At 43.2% G+C, this 20540-nt stretch overlaps 1 protein-coding gene across 10 annotated transcripts in view; it reads left to right on the top strand.

Annotated features, from left to right (window-relative positions):
• Positions 1–20540, top strand: part of DENND1A (DENN domain containing 1A) — a 515742-nt gene that overhangs the window by 227236 nt on the left and 267966 nt on the right. For all 10 annotated transcript variants that reach the window (XM_086683990.1, XM_086683987.1, XM_086683986.1 and 7 more), the window contains one exon: positions 18960–19029. In XM_086683990.1, the coding sequence (XP_086540116.1) occupies positions 18960–19029 (70 nt within the window). The remainder of the gene's footprint in view (positions 1–18959; positions 19030–20540) is intronic.

The following is a 20540-nucleotide window of genomic DNA, read 5'->3' as shown; positions in this document are numbered from 1 at the left end:
CATCTGATTCTCCCTCTGGACACTGAGCTCCTTAAAATTAGAGACTGTTTGTGGTACCTGTTAGCCCCAGGACCCAGCAAAGAGCCTCCCAGTCAATGAATGTTTGATGACCAAATGAGCCATGGAATACTAAAGGCAAATGGGGGTCAGAGTAGATGTCAAAATACATAGTAGACAGAAAGATCATCGTGTTTGGAGCTAAACAGGCATTATTTTAAATCCTGGTTAGTAAAGGACTCTGGGAATACCATGTGGAATCCAATTAAATTTTTGATGTTTCAGGACAATTCTAAGTATTGAAGACCACAGCTGCTCTACATTCTCTCAGACAAGAGAATCCATGTGTTTTTTTTTTTTGTTTTGTTTTTCGTTTTGTTTTGTTTTGTTTTGTTTTTCACTCTTCTTGGTAGGAGGTACAGCAGAAAAAAGAGAATAATACCAGTGGGTTGCAGGGCCATGCATTAGGGACAGAGATAACTACTTCTGGGTTTGTTGGGATGTCCTTTTGGCTGTGCAAATGTGTGGCTCTGGGTTTTAACTCCCATTCTTGCTACAAAATAAGAGTGTTGAGTAGTTCAGAACGGCTGGCTGCTCTTATACCTCCTTTGTCTCACATGCATGGGTCAGGTGGCAGAGAACTTTTGTTATACCTTTTCTGATCATGGAGCAACCCCTTGCCACCGCCCATAGTACTATAGTTAAACCTCTGGACTGGGCATGGTTTCTTAACTAGGAGAAGACATGATACAATACGGAGGTACAATACATTACCACCCCAGTGTAGACAGACTGGTTTATTTCATTCACATGTGAGATGCATCTCAAGTCATCTGTTAATGTTAAGTTACATAGCTAATGAAGCTTGTGAATGTTACACTGTTTTAGTACGTTAGGTGGACTGGAGGTATTCCTGTAATATCTCCTCACTTGGGATAGAGTGACAGCTTGCACCGTGAAATTGTGATACACGGGCATGCCCACAGGGATATGTTACTATTAAAACGTGTCCTTCATTGGTCAGCACTGGGGACAAGGCTAAAGTATATGGTGTGGCTTAAGAGATCATATATAGAATTATAGGACTGCATACCGAAAAGAGTGAATTTTAATTGATATTTAAAAGATACGAACTTTAAAAAGGTAGATGGTGGTCAGAAGAGGTGGTAAACAGATGATCTCAATATAGTGTGGTAGGAACTGGGATACATTAGTGGACACCCCGTACGGGGTGAGGAGGGTTGACTTAGATGGGGCAAAAGGAAACATTTTGGGGTCCTGGAAATGTTCTATGTGTTGATTGTGGTGGTGCACACAGCTGTGTGCAGAGTTATCAAAACTCCTCTAAGTGCACACGTGGAATGGATGGGTTTTATTATATGTAAACCATAATTCAAAGTTGATTTATAAAAAAAAGAGGATTATGAGCTCTGGAACAGGAAGACCTTACTTCAAATCCTGACTGCTACTTAACTACCTTGGTGATTGCTACGCATCTTTGAACCTCCATTTCTTAATCTGTCAGTCGCAGCTGAAGATACCTGTGTCATGTAGCTGAGGTGAGGAGAGATAATGGCCTTGAAACTGTGTAGTCCGATGCCTAACATAGCTGAGGTGTACTAGATATTTTCACTCCCATCCCACAAACGGCTCAGTATGCTGAACTGGTCTTTAGCTGAAGCTGCTTTATTTTATACCCATAAAAGTTAAGTTCAAACATTTGTGAAAGGTAAAAATGTTAACATCCATATGTTTGTTTAATGATAGCTCTTATAGTCTTTACTGTTGCTATCTTTTATGTCACCATAGCATACTAAATCTTATAGGGTTAAGTCTTATTTAGTTAGGAACAATATATGGTATTCCTTCAGTCAGGAAAGCACAAGGAATTATTTGCAGTGTTATTTTGAAAAGAGTCATTCATTGAAGAATGATTGGAAAAAAAAAATACTGGTGATACAGTTATGATCCCTACCTTTTTTTCTTTTGCTTTCATTCTGTCTTTGAAATGAAATCTTTATCTTGCATCAAGTAGAGAAATATTAATAAAATCCCTATTGACCTAGCCCATTCTTTTGTGACAAATACAATCTTAAAAGTAACTGTGAAGAGGGGCGCCTGGGTGGCGCAGTCGGTTAAGCGTCCGACTTCAGCCAGGTCACGATCTCGCGGTCCGTGAGTTCGAGCCCCGCGTCGGGCTCTGGGCTGACAGCTCAGAGCCTGGAGCCTGTTTCCGATTCTGTGTCTCCCTCTCTCTCTGCCCCTCCCCCGTTCATGCTCTGTCTCTCTCTGTCCCAAAAATAAATAAATGTTGAAAAAATTAAAAAAAAAAAAAAAAGTAACTGTGAAGAATATACATAGGCCTGTGGCACCTTAGCATTTTAAAGACATTTAGAATAATCCAGAATACGGCTTAGAACCACTCCGTGGCCTGAGAGAGCAAGTAGACCTCCTCTACCCAATAATCGTAACAGGAGTTACCTATTTTGAGTACCTGATATGGTCTGTGAACTGTAGTGGGCACTTGGTATTATTTACGTTACTTTGTTATTGAGTTGCTTAATTTGTTCTGCCTTGTTGGGTCAATAGGAAGTGGCATCCTTTTGTAGAAGAAAGTGGGCTTGGAGAGGTGAAGAACAACTCGGGGGGCCCTTTGGTAGGTGGGGGAACCACACCTGTTGTTCTGGGCTGTCCACATCAACCTCTTCTCCCACCGTGTCACACAGCAATGCTCCCTCTTTAGGCCATCCTTTGCCTAAAAGGAGCTCATTTTTTTTTTTTAGCTCTTCTCCTAGAGCCAAATCCTAGGATTTAATTGCATTTAGTAATTTCTTTAAGTAATTAAAAGGGCGCTGACAAAAGCCTTTACTTTCAGAAACTTCCTTTTTCCTTGAGGACTTAGGCCAGCTACATGGGTCTTAAGACCTTTGAGTTTATCTGCTTCCAGACTTCCACTCTGTTAAAGTGATACCCTATAAAAAGATAAATCTGATCAAATTCCTCCTCTGCTTAAAACTCTGCTTTCAGGAAAAGAACTAAACTCCCTAGTCTCACACATAAAACTCATAAGCTGGTCTCTCTGGACTTCTCTGGGTCATCTGCTGCCAGGATTTCCCTGCCCCTCCCCCACTTCACAAAACATTACATAGAGAACCCTCTCGCCCCACCGGTAGGTGGGATCCAACTACCTCAAGTCATTTATGGTTCCTTGTCTCTGCCTCTGAAAAATTTTGTTCCCTTCAGACGGAAGCGCTTCTTTGGCTTTCCTCGTTTGGCTGACACCCTGGTCTAGTCAAGATGTTCTCTCCTTCCACGTTCCCATAATGCTTGGTGCCCACCTGTATCACAGCATCCTCATGTTGCATTGTGATGAACTGTTTACATGTCTGTCTTCTCCTCAGAGACCTATGTCCCCTGGGGACAGGCAGCACTGTGTCATGTATTTATCCTGGCTGTTGAGCACAGGGCTGGCATATATTGATGCTTACTAAATGTTCATATAAATGCCCTGGTGTTAAAGATTTGGCCTCACGATCTAAATCTTCTTTCCTTTCTCAACTTAGGGTAGCCTTGGATAAGTGAGGGGGTCTCACTTTCTGAGGCCCACTAGAGTTTATTGAGACTAACTGTTCCCACATGAAGGAAGGTCACTGAAAACCTTATTAGCCAACCACCCCTTCCCTTGAACCGAGATCTCTGATAAACATGGTGCAGTGGAAAGAGCACAGACTCTGGCATGACCAGTAAAGAGTGCAAACTTCCATTTCATCCAGAGAGCCTGTTGGGGAACTGGGTCATCATAGTTATTAAGCATGCTTAAGGAAATAAGAAGGTAGGCTTTTGATTCCACTCCCTGAACAATTCATTTCCCTACCACCAAGCAAGATGACTTGGAATTTGGTAGGCAGAGAGGAATTGAACATGTGGCTATTTTTTAATTTAGAAGTTAATAACAGTAGGGGTGCCTGGGTGGCTCAGTTGGTTGGGCATCTGACTCCTGAAAGTTAATAAAAGTAATATATATTGATTGTAGAAAGTTTGGAGAATATAGGAAAACACAAAAATGAAAAATTATTTGTACATATTACAGAGCCTGCTTTTATATCTAAATCTATTGCAAATATTTTTCTGTTAAAATATTTTCCTGTAGTCTGATTTTAATGAATATATAACTCCATCATTTGGATAGTTCATAATTTATTGTGAACTACTGTACATTTAGCTTGCTTCCAAGTATTTGCACTTATTTAAAAATTTTTTTTAATGTTTATTTTTGAGAGAGCGAGAGAGAGCGAGAGAGCGAGCATGAGCAGGGGAGGGACAGAGAGAGAGGGAGACACAGACTCCAAAGCAGGATCCAGGCTCTGAGCTGTCAGCACAGACCCCGACATGGGGCTTGAACCCATGAACTGTGAGATCATGACCTGAGCTGAAGTCGGATATTTAACCGACTGAGCCACTGAGGGGCCCCAGTACTTGCCCTTACGAACAGTACAGAGTACTAAAAGATGAAACAACCTTTTCCTAATTTTTAATAGATTTTTTAAGTTTACTTATTTTGAGAGAGAAAGAGCAAGGAAGGGGCAGAGGGAGAGGGAGAGAGAGAGAATCCCAATCAAGTTCCACACTGTCAGCGCAGAGCCTGATGTGGGGCTTGATCTCATGAACCATGAGATCATGACCTGAGCCAAAATCAAGAGTTGGAGGCTTAACTGACTGAGCCATCCAAGTGCCCCGACTTTTTTTTTTCTAATTTTTAAGACACTGCATGTTTAGTACATAAGCCATAGAAATTGGAGAAAAGAAAAGAAAAAAAAAAGAAATTGGAGAAAAGAATGTAAAAGGAAACAAAAATTGTCTACAAATTCCATAACCTGGAAATAACCACTGTTAATTTATCTTCTAGTCTTCCTATGAATGTATATGATTACCTATGAAACATAGTTGTGGACATTGCTTCTTTTCAATCTATATTATGTCATGGATGTCTTCCTGTATCATTAAGGATTTTATTTATTTATTTATTTATTTATTTATTTATTTATTTAATATGAAATTTATTGTCAAGTTGGTTTCCATACAACACCCAGTGCTCATCCCAACAGGTGCCATCCTCAATGCCCATCACCCACTTTCCCCTCCCTCCCACCCCCATCAACCCTCAGTTTATTCTCAGTTTTTAAGATTCTCTTACGATTTGCCTCCTTCCCTCTCTGTAACTTTTTTTTTTTCTCCTTCCCCACCCCCATGGTCTTCTGTTAAGTTTCTCGGGATCCACATAAGAGTGAAAACATATGGTATCTGTCTTTCTCTGACTGACTTATTTCACTTAGCATAACATTCTCCAGTTCCATCCATGTTGCTACAAAAGGCCATATTTCGTTCTTTCTCATTGCCAAGTAGTATTCCATTATATATATAAACCACAACTTCTTTATCCATTCATCAGTTGATGGACATTTAGGCTCTTTTCATTAAGGACATTTTAAAACCTCATTTTCTGTTTCTTGGATTTAACCTAATTTAACCATTCTCTTAGCACATGTTTAGGTGTGTGCGTGAATGTATTGCTATTATACATAATAAAGAACTACCGTTTAAAATATATTCCCCCCAAAATTAAGCCACAACATTTAATGCTGGTGAAAATACAGTAAAAATAATTCATGCGTACATTTTTGGACCTTCATTTTAATGTTCTGCTTTTAGTAGTTACTCATTGAAGGACAACTTTACTGCTCTCTTTCAAACTATGTGAGTTTAAGAATTTATATCCAAGAAACCTCTTTGTGCCAGGTTTGCTGTTTGAGCCTCCTTTCTCTAAAGATTAGTTTTTAGGGACTCTTTTGAGGAACACTCACAACTGGTACTGTCACTGGGGATTTAAGACTTACGCCTTTTTTAACCAAACACTTCACCTCCCTCTAAGCTACCATGTTTTGAGTGAGTTTAACACCACCAGTTTTAGGCTTTTGTAACATTGCCGACTGCTCTTGTAGGTTTATAATAAATCAGTCAGTCATAGGCACCAATATTATTTAAAAAATAAGGAGCGGCTGGGAGGTGTAGGGTTGTTTTTGTATTTATTGTTGTTTTTAAATCAGGGCAACAAAACAGAGAGTGATTGATGGCATGTTGTTTCAACTCAGTCTCCCTGTTAGTGGATCCTCAGCTCCTCCACGGCTCAGGATGGGGTCTGCCCAGCCTGTTGAAGGGCTCACCTGAGGAAACTGGTTCGTGCTATGGCTGTGTTATGTGGTTATGAGGAAATGCACACCTCACCTCTTCTCAGGGGGGCCCAACCGCTACTCATAATTTTCAAGTTGTGTTTTTATTGCCTCTGTCAGATCATTCCTAATGCCATAGTGGTTTCACATACAAATCTAACCCAGGGACCTGCATGCGTGGAGGCTACCCTTTATTCGCCTCTACCCAGTGCTTGGCTTATATTAGGCAGTGACTGGATGAATGAGAGCTAGCTACAGAGCAGATGAGTTTAATGGTTGTTCTGTTGCGACAATTTGAAAACACCTAATCAAATGTCAAGTGCACGTGTCATCTATGGCATTTCACTGATGCCATTTCATTGATACCATTCCCTGAGAGATTTTTTTTCAGTAAAGAACCTGCTGGTGTAGTAAAGCACACACACCTACCTGAATTTAACCCTGATCTGCTTTGTGGCTGCGGGACTCTGAGCGGGTTACTTACCGTGTCTGTGCTTCAGTTTTCTTATTTGTTACTGGGGAGATTTAATGGTACCTGTTTAATAGAATTACTATGAGAAATAAATAGGCAAATGCATCTAAAGCTCTTGACACATGGCAATTTTGGAATATTGGTGGTCTCTACCATTATTACTTTTATGTTTGGTGCACGATAAGGAGCACAGCAGTAAAGGTTCTTGGATCTAGATGGGTCTTGCAGTTGGATAGATGATGCTACCCTGTTCGGGGTGGCTGTGTCTCTGTGTGATTAATTTTGTATAAAGAAATCTGCTTCCCTCAGCCTGGCCCATGTGCGCTAAATGAGATCGCGGTAGAGGTTTTCTCCAGGGTAAGAGAATCCCATGAGCAAGACAGAGGCCTGTGGCAGAATGAAGCAGGGGAAGGGCTGCCGGGCTTGCACAAATTCCTTTTTCCTTCCCTCAAAACCTTTAGCCTCATTTCCAAGAACATCTTGGGAGAGACCTCTTGGTGAGAGAGTTGCTCTGTCACAAAAGGTAACTTGAGAGCAGTTTCCTGTCTGTCCTTGTTGCTAGCTCTTAGTAAGGTCCTGCTTTGTACCCAAAGGAGGCTTTGAACATCAGTTGTCTCGAACAATCCCTAGTCTTATCACTTATTTTAATGTTCCTTGCACAGGTCACTCTTGGATGTGGTGCTCTGGGCAATCTCACCCCAGAATGCTTCCCTTCCTTTATTTAACCTCTGACCTGTGAAAACAAGAGTTAATCAAGAGTTCTAAGGTAGCTAAGAGGAAGGGGAAGTGTTTGGTTACAAATTAAATATGAACAAGTCATAAGTCATAAATCCCCAGTAGCACTACCAGTTGTGTGTCTCAAGTTGCATATGGTACAGGGTGTTTGGGTTATAAATTCAAGTTCAGGGCTCTCTGATTGCTTGAGGTTAGATGCCCGGTTGGTTTTCTTTGGGCCTAAAATCTCTTTGCCTTTTAAAACATTACTTTTATTGGACCGGCTACCTTCACATCCTACTTTCTCTCCGTGTGCCTGTCTGTCCTTCTTCCTTTCTTTACCTGCCTGCCTGCTTGTCGTGATTGGTGTGCTGTTCTGTGAATTGAGACAGAACTGCCCTGAAAAAAGTGAAGCATATGGAAAAAGTTGCCAAGGAAAGGCATTGAAGCATAGAGCGTAAATGGGTTTAAGAGACAGCCAGACACTTTTATAGAGAGATTTGCGATGGAATGATACAGCATTTGAGCAGAGATCAGGGGCGGACCTGAGCTCAAATGAGTGCTACTCGTGGAAAACTGATGCACTGTCTAATCCAGCATTTCCTTAATTGTCACCATAAGCATACATTTAAAGCTTTATACTCTAAATTTAAAAAGGCAACACAGCCTGTTTAAGAATCTGTGACCCGGGCCATGATTTGTCTAGATAAATTCTTAGAAATCCAGGTCTAAGGTAGCAGAGGCATTGGGTCTTGGCATGAAGCTCTGGAAACTTAAAAACTGAAAACACCGAAGACATTTTAAATCCAGCCATTTATATTTGTGTTTCTGGATCTAACATGTACACTAATACCTAAAGCAATAAAGAGCTGACACATGACTAGTGTCCCTGGAGCTGGCAGAGTAAGAAAACATGCTGAATGGCTGGGAGGAAGCCAAAGTTGGATTGCTCAGAACACTTCCAGCAGAGGGACTTTTGGAGGCAGGCTTTCATTTATCAGGGCATCACAGTGAGAACCACAGGTAAGAATTCTAAATCCTAATTTCAGGATTGATCATTGCATGGGATCGTGCTGTGCAATTAATAATGTGTTGCATGGAGCGGGTAGGGCAGAAATCCTACGGGACTAGTTTTGTGTCTTGCGTTGTGCTTTTAGTAGCTGTGTTGTCCCAGGTAGGTCACTTCACTTCTCCGTGACTCCGTTTTTCTCACCTGTAAAATGGGATGATGATCCATCTTCTAGAGTTGTAAAGAATGATACTTCAGAGCTCCTGAAGCTTGGTAAATGTTTTCCCTCTTTCTCCACTTCTTCGCTCTGAAACGAGAATATCATCAAACGGTGTCTCAGTGGGTTCATTAATTTTGTTGTTTACTCCTGAAAGTAGGACAGGATTTCTTGTGTAGCCATTTCTTCTCCTTGCTGTGGTTTTTTTTTTTTCAGTAGAGACAATGTATTTCTCTTTTAGTCTATGAAAGATTCTGTAAGGTGGGCCTTGGTTAGAACCTCCCTAACCCATTATATTATATTATGGTAGTAATTTAAAACCATAGAATAAGATGCTCTGAATGGGGGGAAAAAACTTGTAGGTGTGTGAATACAGGAGCGGGCTGCATCATAAGCTCTCTTAGGAAAATGATGAAAGGCCTGTGCGCTCGCCCTCTCTGGGCTCAATGGAAAATATCTGAGAATTACACTCAATTGTCAGTGCAGGTGTCATTACTCCAAAGATCTTCTGTTACCAACACTTCACCGGTGATAACAGAAAAGTGCCTCTGTGCTTTCCTCCTGAGCAATCTCCCTCAATCACAGCGACGCTGTCATCGAGAAGACGACAGCAGATCTGCTCTCTAAAAGCAACAATTATTGAATACCTATCAGGAGAGAAAAGAGCCTTCTTACCAAAGTCAAATCCAAGTGTGTGTTTGGGTAGATTTATGTAAGCACAGATGTTTTATGGGAACTTTTTGTGTTTTTTCCTAATGCAAATTAATATTTCTACTCATTCAGTACATGCGATATATTTTCCTGCATAGATGTAGTAGGTATCACAATGGGATGCTAATTATGGACATAAATCAGAGATTTTTGAGCTTAACTGGCTACCGTAATAAATTAACAGTTCGACGTTAGCAGCTGTGAGCAAAGCAGAATGCTCACATTGAGTGAGACTAGCTTTGATCTCCCAAAGGGGGTTGTTTGTTGCCCTAGTCAAGTTCCTCTGACTTCTGATCTTCCTAGCGCTACGAGTATGGTCTTGGCAGGGAAAAACATTGATTACTGCGTTCCAGGCACAGTGGTAGGCACCCTCACGTATGTCACCCTCACAACAGTTGTGTGAGCGTAGGTAGTGTATCCCCATTTTATACATGGAGGGGGGAAAAATGCCTCAGGCCACAGCTAGGGACAGAAGTGATACTCAGACCCAGGTCAGTCTTCTGACTTTGCACTCTGTGTAAAAGAGATCAGCAAGGTCATTTCTGTGGGAAGCCTTCCCAGAACTTCTCCTCTGTTCCCTTTATGCACCTCTGCCCTCACACAGGCCCTGTGTTGCTGACGTCATCTGCCCATGTGTCTGCTTTTCCCTCCTTAGACTGTGGGCTCCCCAAATGCTGAGACCTTGGTCTCTTTCCCCGTGTACCTGATACAATGCCAGGCATTTACTGGATGGGCCTCAGTAAGTGTGGAGAAATGTGTGGTTTGACGGACGATTGACTGTCACATTTGCAGAATGAATGATCTGGAAACGTGTGATGTTTGGACTGTAAACGTCACTTCGGTTTTAAATTCCAGAAAAGCATTTATTGAAGCTTAATGTGGTTAGCTCAGGAGGATGTGGTGTGCTTTTCTCATAAGGATGAATGTGGACTCTTTGGTGCTAAAGCTGTAGTTTGAAAACTGTGGACCGGCACACATGGGTGGTTTTGTTATGCGTACAGATGGGAGTGCTAAGAAGATAGGTCTTCTAGAAGGCAGTGTAGTTGGGATCTAGGGTCTTCTCTACTTCCCAGCTCCTGTTAGGAGGGCAGGCATGAAAAGTCTAGAAGTGGAAGAGAGGAAAACTCATGGTGGAGCTTTTCTCTGCAGGTTAAGTGTGGAGACCAGAGTATCTTCTGAAGAGCCGGAGAAATGGGTTAGAGATGGTAAAAGAAGGGAAAGTTTAGAGCAGACTCTCTTGGGGAACTTGGCCTGACAGAGGATTCTTGAGTAATTCTAAAGGCTCACCTGTGCTTGAAAAATTAAGTGGCCAAATTAAAACAATCAGCTTGGTTTTGTGACATTTTCCCCACAGTGCTTGAAGTCGGAACAAAAAAAAGTAGGTGCTGGTGTTCACTTGTATTGGATGGGTGGGCTAAGGGCAAGAAATCGTAACTTTGTGGGTCCTTCGTGATCTACTTTGACTTTTACTTCAATTATTTGTCACAGACTCCAGCAGTCCACTGGCAGGGGTCATTTTTGGTTCTGGATCATTTTCCTAACCCAAATGCCCTGCCTTTCAGTAATTGTTGATTGACTGTTAACTCTAGTGCCAGTGGCCTTAGTAGAAACTGCAGTCATGAGTTACAACTGTCAAGGGAACTTCTGACTTACTGAATGTCTAACATGTGCCAGGCACACCTTAGAGATTAAATAGTCAACACACAGCCGTGATGCCTGCTCTCATGGAATTGACACTAACGGAGAAGACAAAGAAAAGAAAGCATACATTATAAACCATGGTGACTCTGCATGTAGGGTGAGCCCAGAGGGCCTAACGTTCTGGGAATAAAATCTCTATTTAAGTGGGGACCAAAATTTTATAGTAAAAATTAGGGGAAACTTCCTTTAGGATTTTATCTAGAAAGAAATGAAACACAAATTTTGAAAATAAATTGAGTTCGGCAAAACCTAGCTTTTATACCAATGATACATTCTTTCTTAGAAAGAGTAATGAGTCCACAATGTTTTTTTTTTGTTTGTTTTTTTAGGGGAGAGGTTGTGATTTTTCTGACAAAATGACACTCTATGTTTGACTTTCTCAGCATAGTCATAAAAAGCCATTTTTCCAAAAGTACTTGAAGACTTTATCAATTTCCCCAAGGCCTCTCTTAATCTTTTGACATTGAATTCATCTTCTTTTGATGTGACTGTGGTGCCTCCATCCTTGCTTTTCTTGACTTTTCTCTTTGTCCCTTATTATCTGGTCTGAAGCTCCCACGTCTTCATTTGTGGGTTACTTTCCTCAAATCCAAGCACGTGGCCAGCATCTTAAACCAGGGCTTCATGAAATCCTGCATCCTTTGCAATGGTTGTGGTTTTATTTACATTTTATTGTAGATGTTTGGCCACCAAGACCCTGACGGAGGAGCAGGGATAGATACAATGTGAAACCAGAAGGGGTGAGTGGGGACTTACTGGTTTAAGTGGCCACATCATTGGTTTTTCCTCTCGTAACGGCTCATGCTCTCCTATTCACTCTCGTGACTGCAGGGCATGAGGATTTCCTGTACAGAGTCCTGAAGGCACCTCTGCCCCAGACAGAATCAAAAAGAGCTTCTCAAAGCTGAGATTGGCGAGAACGTTAGGTAGAGATTCCAGGCACCAGACTTGGGTGCGTCTGCATCCCTCAGTTACATTCGTTAGGTGGCGTATATCTTCTTATGGAAGAAGAAACCGAGTCTTCAAGAGATTGCTTTCCTGAGGCGGCACAGCTAGAAAGTTTCAGAACTGAGATTGACCCAGGGTTATTTCTCTCCAGCACATGGCGCTCTGCTCTGCATTTTTTTTTTTTTTTCTTAATTGTGGGCCGGGGGTGGTTTTTTGAAAACTTTAGATACTGAATGCCAGATAGCCTTAACCAAAGGATGCTTTGTCATCCGATGAATCTTGGCAACATCTGACAGGAAACAGGGAAAAGAGGGATATGTCTCTTCTCTACAAGTACCCAACGTGGAGTTTTACGAACTCCTTAGGCAGTGGAAATAACTGAGAAAAATTGAAGAGCGTATTCAGTTCAATTGTGTCACTCTTTTTAGCGTTAAGTTCATTCCAGACGTCAGTTAAAAGCATCTGTAGAGTGCTCAGGGAGGTGCTACTTCATTGTATTTCTAATATAATGGTGTCTCAGTGTTTAAATGTTAAAATTTTATTATAAAGTACTTTTTATTATTTATATTAGAGCCCAAACATCCTCTTGATTGTCTTAAAAATTAGGTATATAACTAGATTATCAAAGACTTTCGGGTAACAAAGTGGACATGATCTGGGCAGGCTGAGATCCACTGGACCGTGCTGAGGGGGAAACCGTCACTCTCCACCTAGTTCTAAATACTCGTCCTCAGACTGTTACTTCTCTTTAATTGTTGCTTTGGTTTCCCAGTGATAACAGAATGAAGGGATGAAGGGGAGGCCCACCAGTTCGGCATGTGACAGGCCCTCTGGAGTCTGGCTTTTTTGACCCCTACCTTGCCTTGGGTCCTGCAGCCAGCACCCCCTTCTCTCTGGCTCCTCCAGCTGTGCACAGGTCTCCAATCGGGCCCTGAGGGACAAGCCTGCGAGTCATTGCTCTTGAGATTTTTTTCTGTCTCTAATGCTCTTTATCCCCGCCCCTGCCAGCCTTCCTCCCATACATGGAGAACGACTTCTTGAAAACTTAGCTGTTGCTCAACCTTCTCTGTGCCCTGGGGATTGACTTCCCTCATTGCAAGCAGCTGTTCTCTCTATTGCATGCCCCTCCCGATAGCCATGGTTTTAGATTTTTTATTTTCCTTGCTCATATTATTATTCTGTATGCTCTAATTGGTCTACGTATGCTATTTTTTTAAAAAGTTTGTTTATTTTGAGAGAGAGAGAAAGAAAGAGAAAGAAGGAAGGAAAGAAGGAATGGAAGGATGGAAGGATGGAAGGATGGATATCCCAGGCAGGCTTCACACTGTCAGTGCAGAGCCTGATGCGGGGCTTGAACTCACCAATCCTGAGATCATGTCCTGAATTGAAACTGGACACTTAACCAGCAGAGCCACCCAGGTGCCCCTACTTACAGTATTTCTGATGATACAAAAAGACCTTTTCGATTCTCTCCTCTCCATTTTATTACAATTTTGAAACAATAACATACAGAAAAGTTGTGAATACAACACAAATGCTCCATTTGAGAGATGTTGCCAAAATAATACCCAGTAGCCCCCAAATACCTTCGTGTATTTTTTAAAAAGGACACATTCTTTTACATAACTACATTATAATAATCACAATCAGAAAATTAGTATTGGTTTTGATACAGTGCTGCAATGTAATACTTGGACCACCTGTATACGTGGAGACGCAAGCTGTAGTCACAATCACGTGTTGCATTTAGTTTCGTCCCTCTCTCGTTGTCTTACTCTGGAAGAGCTCCTCGACATTTCCTACACTTCTGTGAACTTGACATTTGGCTGTTAGCTTGTAGAAGGTCCCTCAATTTGGATTTATCTGATTTTTCTTCCTTCCGTGCCTAGAACACGGTGGAAGTATTCTGTCCTGTTTCATTGCATTCTGCCAGTTGATACACCAGTTCAGTTCGTCCCGATACTTGATTGAGGTCATGTCTCCCAGGCTTTTTCCTTCTTTTTCCCTTTGTAGTTCAAAAGTGTATTGTGAATATCCTCATCTTCTCTCATCCTCATCAAACTTTCAATTCATTTATTCCTATTAGTCCAGACTCACGATTTCCTAATTTATTTATTGTTCTATTATCTCTTTCTATCATAATTTGTTTTGGTGCTCAGATTGTCACAGATTTTGTCAGCCAGAACCCCCTCCCCCAACTGGCTTTTGTGTCCTGTCGGCATGCCCTGATCATGTGTTGAGCACTGCCTTTTTTCTAGTACAACAAGATATTTCCCAGCCCCAGCCTTGGAGTCAGACATTTCTTCAAGGAGCTCTGGTTCCTTTTTGTGGCAGATGGTCCTCCGAAACCAAGACCTGGACACGAAGCATGCTCATCGTAATTGGGGTGTCTCTGCTTCCAAGCCCCCTCAGTGGCTAGAGCTAGAGAATATATGTACATATAGGGTGTATATGCACATTATGTACACACATACATTTGTCTTTCTGCCCATTTTATCTGTCTCCATGATTTCACACAGTTTCATCGAATTCCAACGTGACACCATAGGTTCATTCTTGTTTTTTCCTGGTCCATATTTGTAACTCTCTTCTCTGATAGTAGTAATGGTTTCCATTATGCATTTACATACTTGATCGGACTCGCTCCGCTGCAGGTCCTTTCCTCCGTGGCCGCCCTCCTCACCCCACTTGGACTCTGACATCTTAGGCAGGGCTATTCTGTTTGGACTCTGACCTCTGAGGCTCTGCCGCCTCCTCCTACCGTAGACATTCTTCTCGACTGCTTGGACTCTGCCTCACCACCCTTCATGGAAGCCCTCCTACCCAGTCAGGCTCTGACACCCCACACTGAACTGCCTTCCAGATGCTTTTTTCGCTCCTCTTAGGTTCCAATACCAGTCTAGCCAACCTCTTTCTCTTGACCTAGATGCTTTCCTACCAGTACCAGGCCTTTGCCCCTACTTAAATCTTTACCCCCTCTTGAGTGCTGACATTCCAAGCCAGGCCACCTTCTGTGTGGATGCTCTTCTTATCTTGCTGGAGCCCTGGCTTTCCCTTGCCAGGGAACCCTCCTCACCCCACTCAGACCCCAGCACTCTGTGCCGGGTTGCCCCTGAAGGAGGCTCTCCTCCTCCCCCTCCTCCTCATGCTTGAACTCTGACCTCCTGCTCACAGCTTTTGCTCTCTCAGGTGGCCACCTTCCTCAGCTTGGGCAGTGGCTGCCTCTGTTGCTCCCTATCATGCACACCCCTGCCTTGTTTGGGCTCGTCTGATGTCTCTGATATTAGCAAGAGATGTGGGGAGAGCTCTTTCAAATTTGTGATGGCTTTCTATCTAAATGCTTAACGACACTGGCGTGGAATCCCATCATACATACACTTACACAAGGTCACTTAGATACGTGTACACACACAAAACAGTGGGAACGATTATCCTGACAGTCCATTCAGTGGAGCGAGATTAGAAAAGTAAGTCATCTGTCCTCATTTGGACTTGGTTCCTGAGTTCAGCCGGAGGGTAAGCAGCTCTCCAAGCTGACAGATTGGAACAGAGTTTTCATTCACCGTGTCCCCCAAACTTAGGCCGGCTACTTGGTGTCTACAAAACCATGTCTGCTCTATGTTGGGGGTAATTTAAGGACCTTTTACAGGTGATTTTTACTCTGGGCCATTTGACTCTAAGCACGGTCTCTGGAACCTACCCCTGCACATCCTACCAGGGCCTGTGATGGCCCCATGTCAGTGAGGCCGTGTATGTAGGAATACTCGGCTACTACCTGAGTTCTCAAGTTTAAGGCTCTGTATTGCTTCACACAAAACAAGAGCCTGTTGTCCATTTGACTGTTAGGCCAGGGAGTGACGGCAGAGCCCCAGGGACAAGGTTACCTGAACCACAGTTTGGTGAGAGAAGCATGGATCATGGCCAGTGCCTTGGAAGCGAGCTTGTCCTGTTTTGGCTTTGTCCCATCGAGGCTCTGCTGGTTGGTTATGATAGCTTTATAAATTGATCCAAAGTGGGAGCTGAATAAAACCCTGGGAAAAGAATTCCAGCTCCCCCTACCCAAACTATTTTGTTGTGTACATCTCTCTTCCCTGCTAGGACCATGGCCTTCCTGAATGCAGGGACCCTTTGTCCTCTGGCGATTCTGCCCTGGCCTTGGACTGAGCCCACCGCACAGTGATGCTCTGCATCGCAGACTCGAGCAGTTGCATAAAGGTAGCGAGCAGAGCAGGCCCAGGGATGTTTGGAACTGCTTTAGATGTCTAGGGACGAACAGTGTAATGGAGTGTTTGTTTCCTGTCTCTGGACCGGGAAGTAGTGTTTACTCCATGATGACAGACACGCACAGAATGGAGTGGAGGGTCTCCATATCCTCACCTGCAACCTCGCAGGCCATGCAAAGCCGTTGTGCCAGCACTAATGAAGCGATACAGGAAACGCCACTGGATAAAGTTCAGCTGTGAACCCTGGCCTCCCAACAGGGGAAAAGAGGGATCCTTTGAAGAAGAAGACAGCTGGGTTTTGGTTTCAAGACCTTAACACTGCCATCACTGGATATTCATCTGTCAGTGAACAGGGGACAACATGTGGGGAACAGTTGTGTCCGGTCAGGCCAGAGGGAGAAAGAAATGGCTGATCTCCAGGGTAACTGCAAAACCTCCCAGGACTGAGGGTTCTGCTTAGTGTAGCCAAGAAGAATTGATTCAGTGAGGTGGAGGCCCAGCGTGAGAAGCTGGGTGCTGCCTGGCCACGTCCCCTAGCAGCGGAGCACGTAGAGGCTTGAGGGTCAGGGCCCATGCTAGTTGATCAGCTGAACCTAGCGGCAAAAGCCTCTTGCACGAATACTGTGGTCCTGACTTCCCAGAGAATCTGGCCTGCCCCATCACTTCATCAAGCATTCCTAAAATGACTTCAGCTTTTCTCTCATTTACTTGAGGCCGTGGTTTCCTTGCGAGAAAATATTTTCTCTTCTTCCTTTCCTACCCACCCCCCCTCCTCCCCTCCTTCCTTCCTGACTTGGAGTTGCTGGATTTAACTAGTGGCATTTTTTCTTTCAAGGGATAAAAAAAAAAAAATTGTAAGCCTTGGTTGAATTTGTTTACTAAGAGTCCTCTAATCTGGGCAAGAGTTTTCGTCTGAGGGGATTTATTGTTCCCACTATAATGGCTTTTAACTCAGCCGAGGTTTATTTAACAGAATAGGAAGGGAGAAACTTATCTCCTCCCTAATCCCTCTTGAATGTTTACATTGCTCTGCCAAAGTAAATGCTGCGTAAAGTGGCAGCAGTCATTTGCTGTGTAATAGTCAATATGCAGCTGCCAGGGCTGATTGAAACATATTAACAGAAGTGATAATACTGTCATAGAAGTGAAAAGTTAAGTTGCTTATCAGTATATTTTGATAAGCTACTTAAATTTTACAGTAGCATGTGCTGGCTTCAGACAGACGTTAATGATGGAGAACTGTGCACTTTATCTGTCCCCTGGATTGCCTCTCACTTCATCTATTACCCTCGGCCGTACAGCTGGTAATCTGTACGGGGTGCTGAGTTCCCTCCGCCGGCAGGATCAGCGCTCTCTGCGCGTCCAGCTCTATCAGGAACAGACCCTGTGAGCTCAGCAGGGCGGACGTGAGCAGGACAGCAAGAGCTTGCCTGGTACGCCACTCTCCTCGTTTGACTCTCTGTCGCTTTGGAAAAGTCTCTTATGGAAAACAAAGCCATTTCAATGAAGTGACAATACTTCTTGGGAGGCGGGGCGGGGGGGGGGGAGATCGTTCAGCAACAATTCTGTAACATTAACGTGCTTTTTGCTCGTAGTCTTTGTATAGTTCTGTTTGTTCAGTCAACACCAAGCGCTGGGCCCCATGCTTGGCCCTGGAAAGACAAAGTGAAGAAAGATGTGATCCTTCCTGTCTGTTTGTGCACAGTGTGTTAGCAAAACAGACAGGCCATTGAGTGCCACATGGCGTGTGGAATGTTATAACGGGAATATGCATGTGACCGGGGCAGCACAGAGAAGAGGGAATTAGGGCATCAGGGGTGGGAACGGGACGTGCAAGGGGGAACATCAGGAGGGTGAGTGGAAACCCGCTAGAGTAGACCATGAAGGTCAGAGGGAGGGAAGGGCCAAGTGTCTGCAAGGTCGGGCAGGTTTCAGGATGCCTGGCCATTCTCAGAGGGAGGCTGCAGTGAGAGAAGAGTGCATGTGGGGAGGTGGAGAGGGCAGCCAGAGAGCAGTCGAGGACCTGACAGTGAAGAGTCTCCAACATCAACCTAAAAAGTCCGATAGTGATGGGGCACCACTGCAGGAGCTGGGTCAGCGTGCCGCTTAGATGTGCATTTTGGAAGGAGCATTCTTGAGGCCCCACAGAGGGTAGAGTCAGGTCAGGACCAGACTGTCCTCAGAGTGAAGGAGCAGCATGGTGAGGACCCAGCGGAGGCCAGTGGGGACAGAATTAGAACTGGTCCTGCAGTAAGTATGGAGGGCGTGCGGTACAGGTGGGACGTCTGATTTAATGTTATGACTGGTTTCGGGCTCGTGGGGCCTTTGGGACACCAAAGTGCTGTGTGTTTGCTTGTGTGTCCGTGTGTGTCCAGTCACGGGCACTTGATTAGAGGCTTTCCTGGAAAGGGCGAGTGTGGTGGGAGAGGCCTGGGGGCCTATTCAGAGATGGTTCCTGATAGCAGAGTCTGCTTTGAATTTCTTCTCTGTGAACCTGTTCTAGCTCTGAGGCATGGGAATAATTTATAATGGACATTCAATCCTCTACCTTACATAGACAATTTTTTTAAATCCCAGAAATAATTAGCATTCTACTAGTCTGTGTTTCCAGGAGCCTATGATGGGAAGCCTCTTTCAGGATGTAGAAGAAAATCTGAAACCTACCAGTCTTGCATTAGCTCCTGGTTAAAGTTTTTGACCTGCATACTGATAGTTCGTGTTTCTGCCCTTCTTTCCACAGCTATCTCCCTTGGTTCGAAGTATTTTATAAGCTGCTTAACATCTTGGCGGATTACACGACAAAAGGCCAGGTATTTACCTTATATTTTATTCTTTTTAGCAAGTAACTTTAACATTTTGATTATTAAAGTAATACATGCCTTATGTGTCACCAAAATGTTTACCAAAAAGTAATGCATGCCCATTATAGAACGTTTGGGAAATTCGGGAACTAGGAAGGAAGAGAAAATCACTCCTAATATGTCCCCCTAACCGCCCTCCCTAAAATAAGAATCGCTAGTATTTGGAGATGTTTCTTTCTTTGCTTTTTGAGTTAAAAAATAAATAGACCTTTAGCATTCACAGTTAATATTCACAATATCTGATATTCCCAAGCAGCCCTGAAAGTTCATGACATGTATTAAATTATAATTTTGCTGAATTTGAATTGCTCATGTCATGCTTGCAGGACTCGGATCTGTGAATAAAACACTTAACTGGCAAGTGACCTAGCCACCTGTCCCAAGTTCCCATTTCCATAAGGCTTTGTTGTGCTCTTTCAGTAACTTCTCTAAGGGTCTTGGAATTACTTAAAAAGTTATCTGTACCTTATTGTACTTCTGGAAGAAATGATAGGCTGAAGGTCTTCTGTGGATGTGAAGGGTCGACGGGAGCTGTGTTTAGACTTTCATAGCTCACAGTTTTCAGGTGCAATAGCGACAGAAGCATTTCCCCATGCTAGTAAAAACATTGTGAATATTTTTCATGGCTGCATGGCATTTTATTATGGACCTTGGAAGCATTTCCCTACTGTTGGGAGTTTTTATTACTTGGGATTCCCCCCCCATCCCCCGCTTGTAAGCCATTAGCCATTAGCATCTTTGAATGTAAGGCATTTCCTTCATTTTGGATTATTTACTTAAGAGGAGAATCTCAGATGGCCCTTTTTTTTTTTTTTTAATTTTTTTAAATTTTTTTAAATTTTTTTTTCAACGTTTTTATTTATTTTTGGGATAGAGAGAGACAGAGCATGAATGGGGGAGGGGCAGAGAGAGAGGGAGACAAAGAATCGGAAACAGGCTCCAGGCTCCAAGCCATCAGCCCAGAGCCCGACGCGGGGCTCGAACTCACGGACCGCGAGATCGTGACCTGGCTGAAGCCGGATGCTTAACCGACTGCGCCACCCAGGCGCCCCCAGATGGGCCCTTTTAAGAGCAGTGCACATAAACATTTAAAAACTATTTGCCAAACTGTTTTCCAAAAGAATTGTGCCAGTTTCTTAAAAGATACCCTTTGCTGCCAACATACAGGAATGCCTGGTCACCAAGCTCTCACCAGTATCGTTGGTTGAATTCACTGTTTATCTGATAAGTGAATAGTCCCACTGTTTTCATTGCATTTCTTTGATTATTAGTGAGTTGGATGTTTGTCCATATATCTAACCTCTTATATATTCCTTTTTGTAAGTGGCATTAGATTTTTTAATTGGTGATACGTTATTATTCAATGCTACAGAAATTTTTTCCCCTCATACTTTCTACAGAACATTATTTCTGAGAAATGCTCCATGCAAAAAGGTGCCGTAGTTCAGTAATACTGCGGT

Source organism: Puma concolor, chromosome D4, assembly GCF_028749965.1.
Source record: "Puma concolor isolate L17-30 chromosome D4, mPumCon1.1.hap2, whole genome shotgun sequence".
Lineage (NCBI taxonomy): Eukaryota > Metazoa > Chordata > Mammalia > Carnivora > Felidae > Puma > Puma concolor.
Note: the sequence above shows the minus strand (reverse complement) of the source record. Positions and strands in the feature narration are given on the sequence as shown.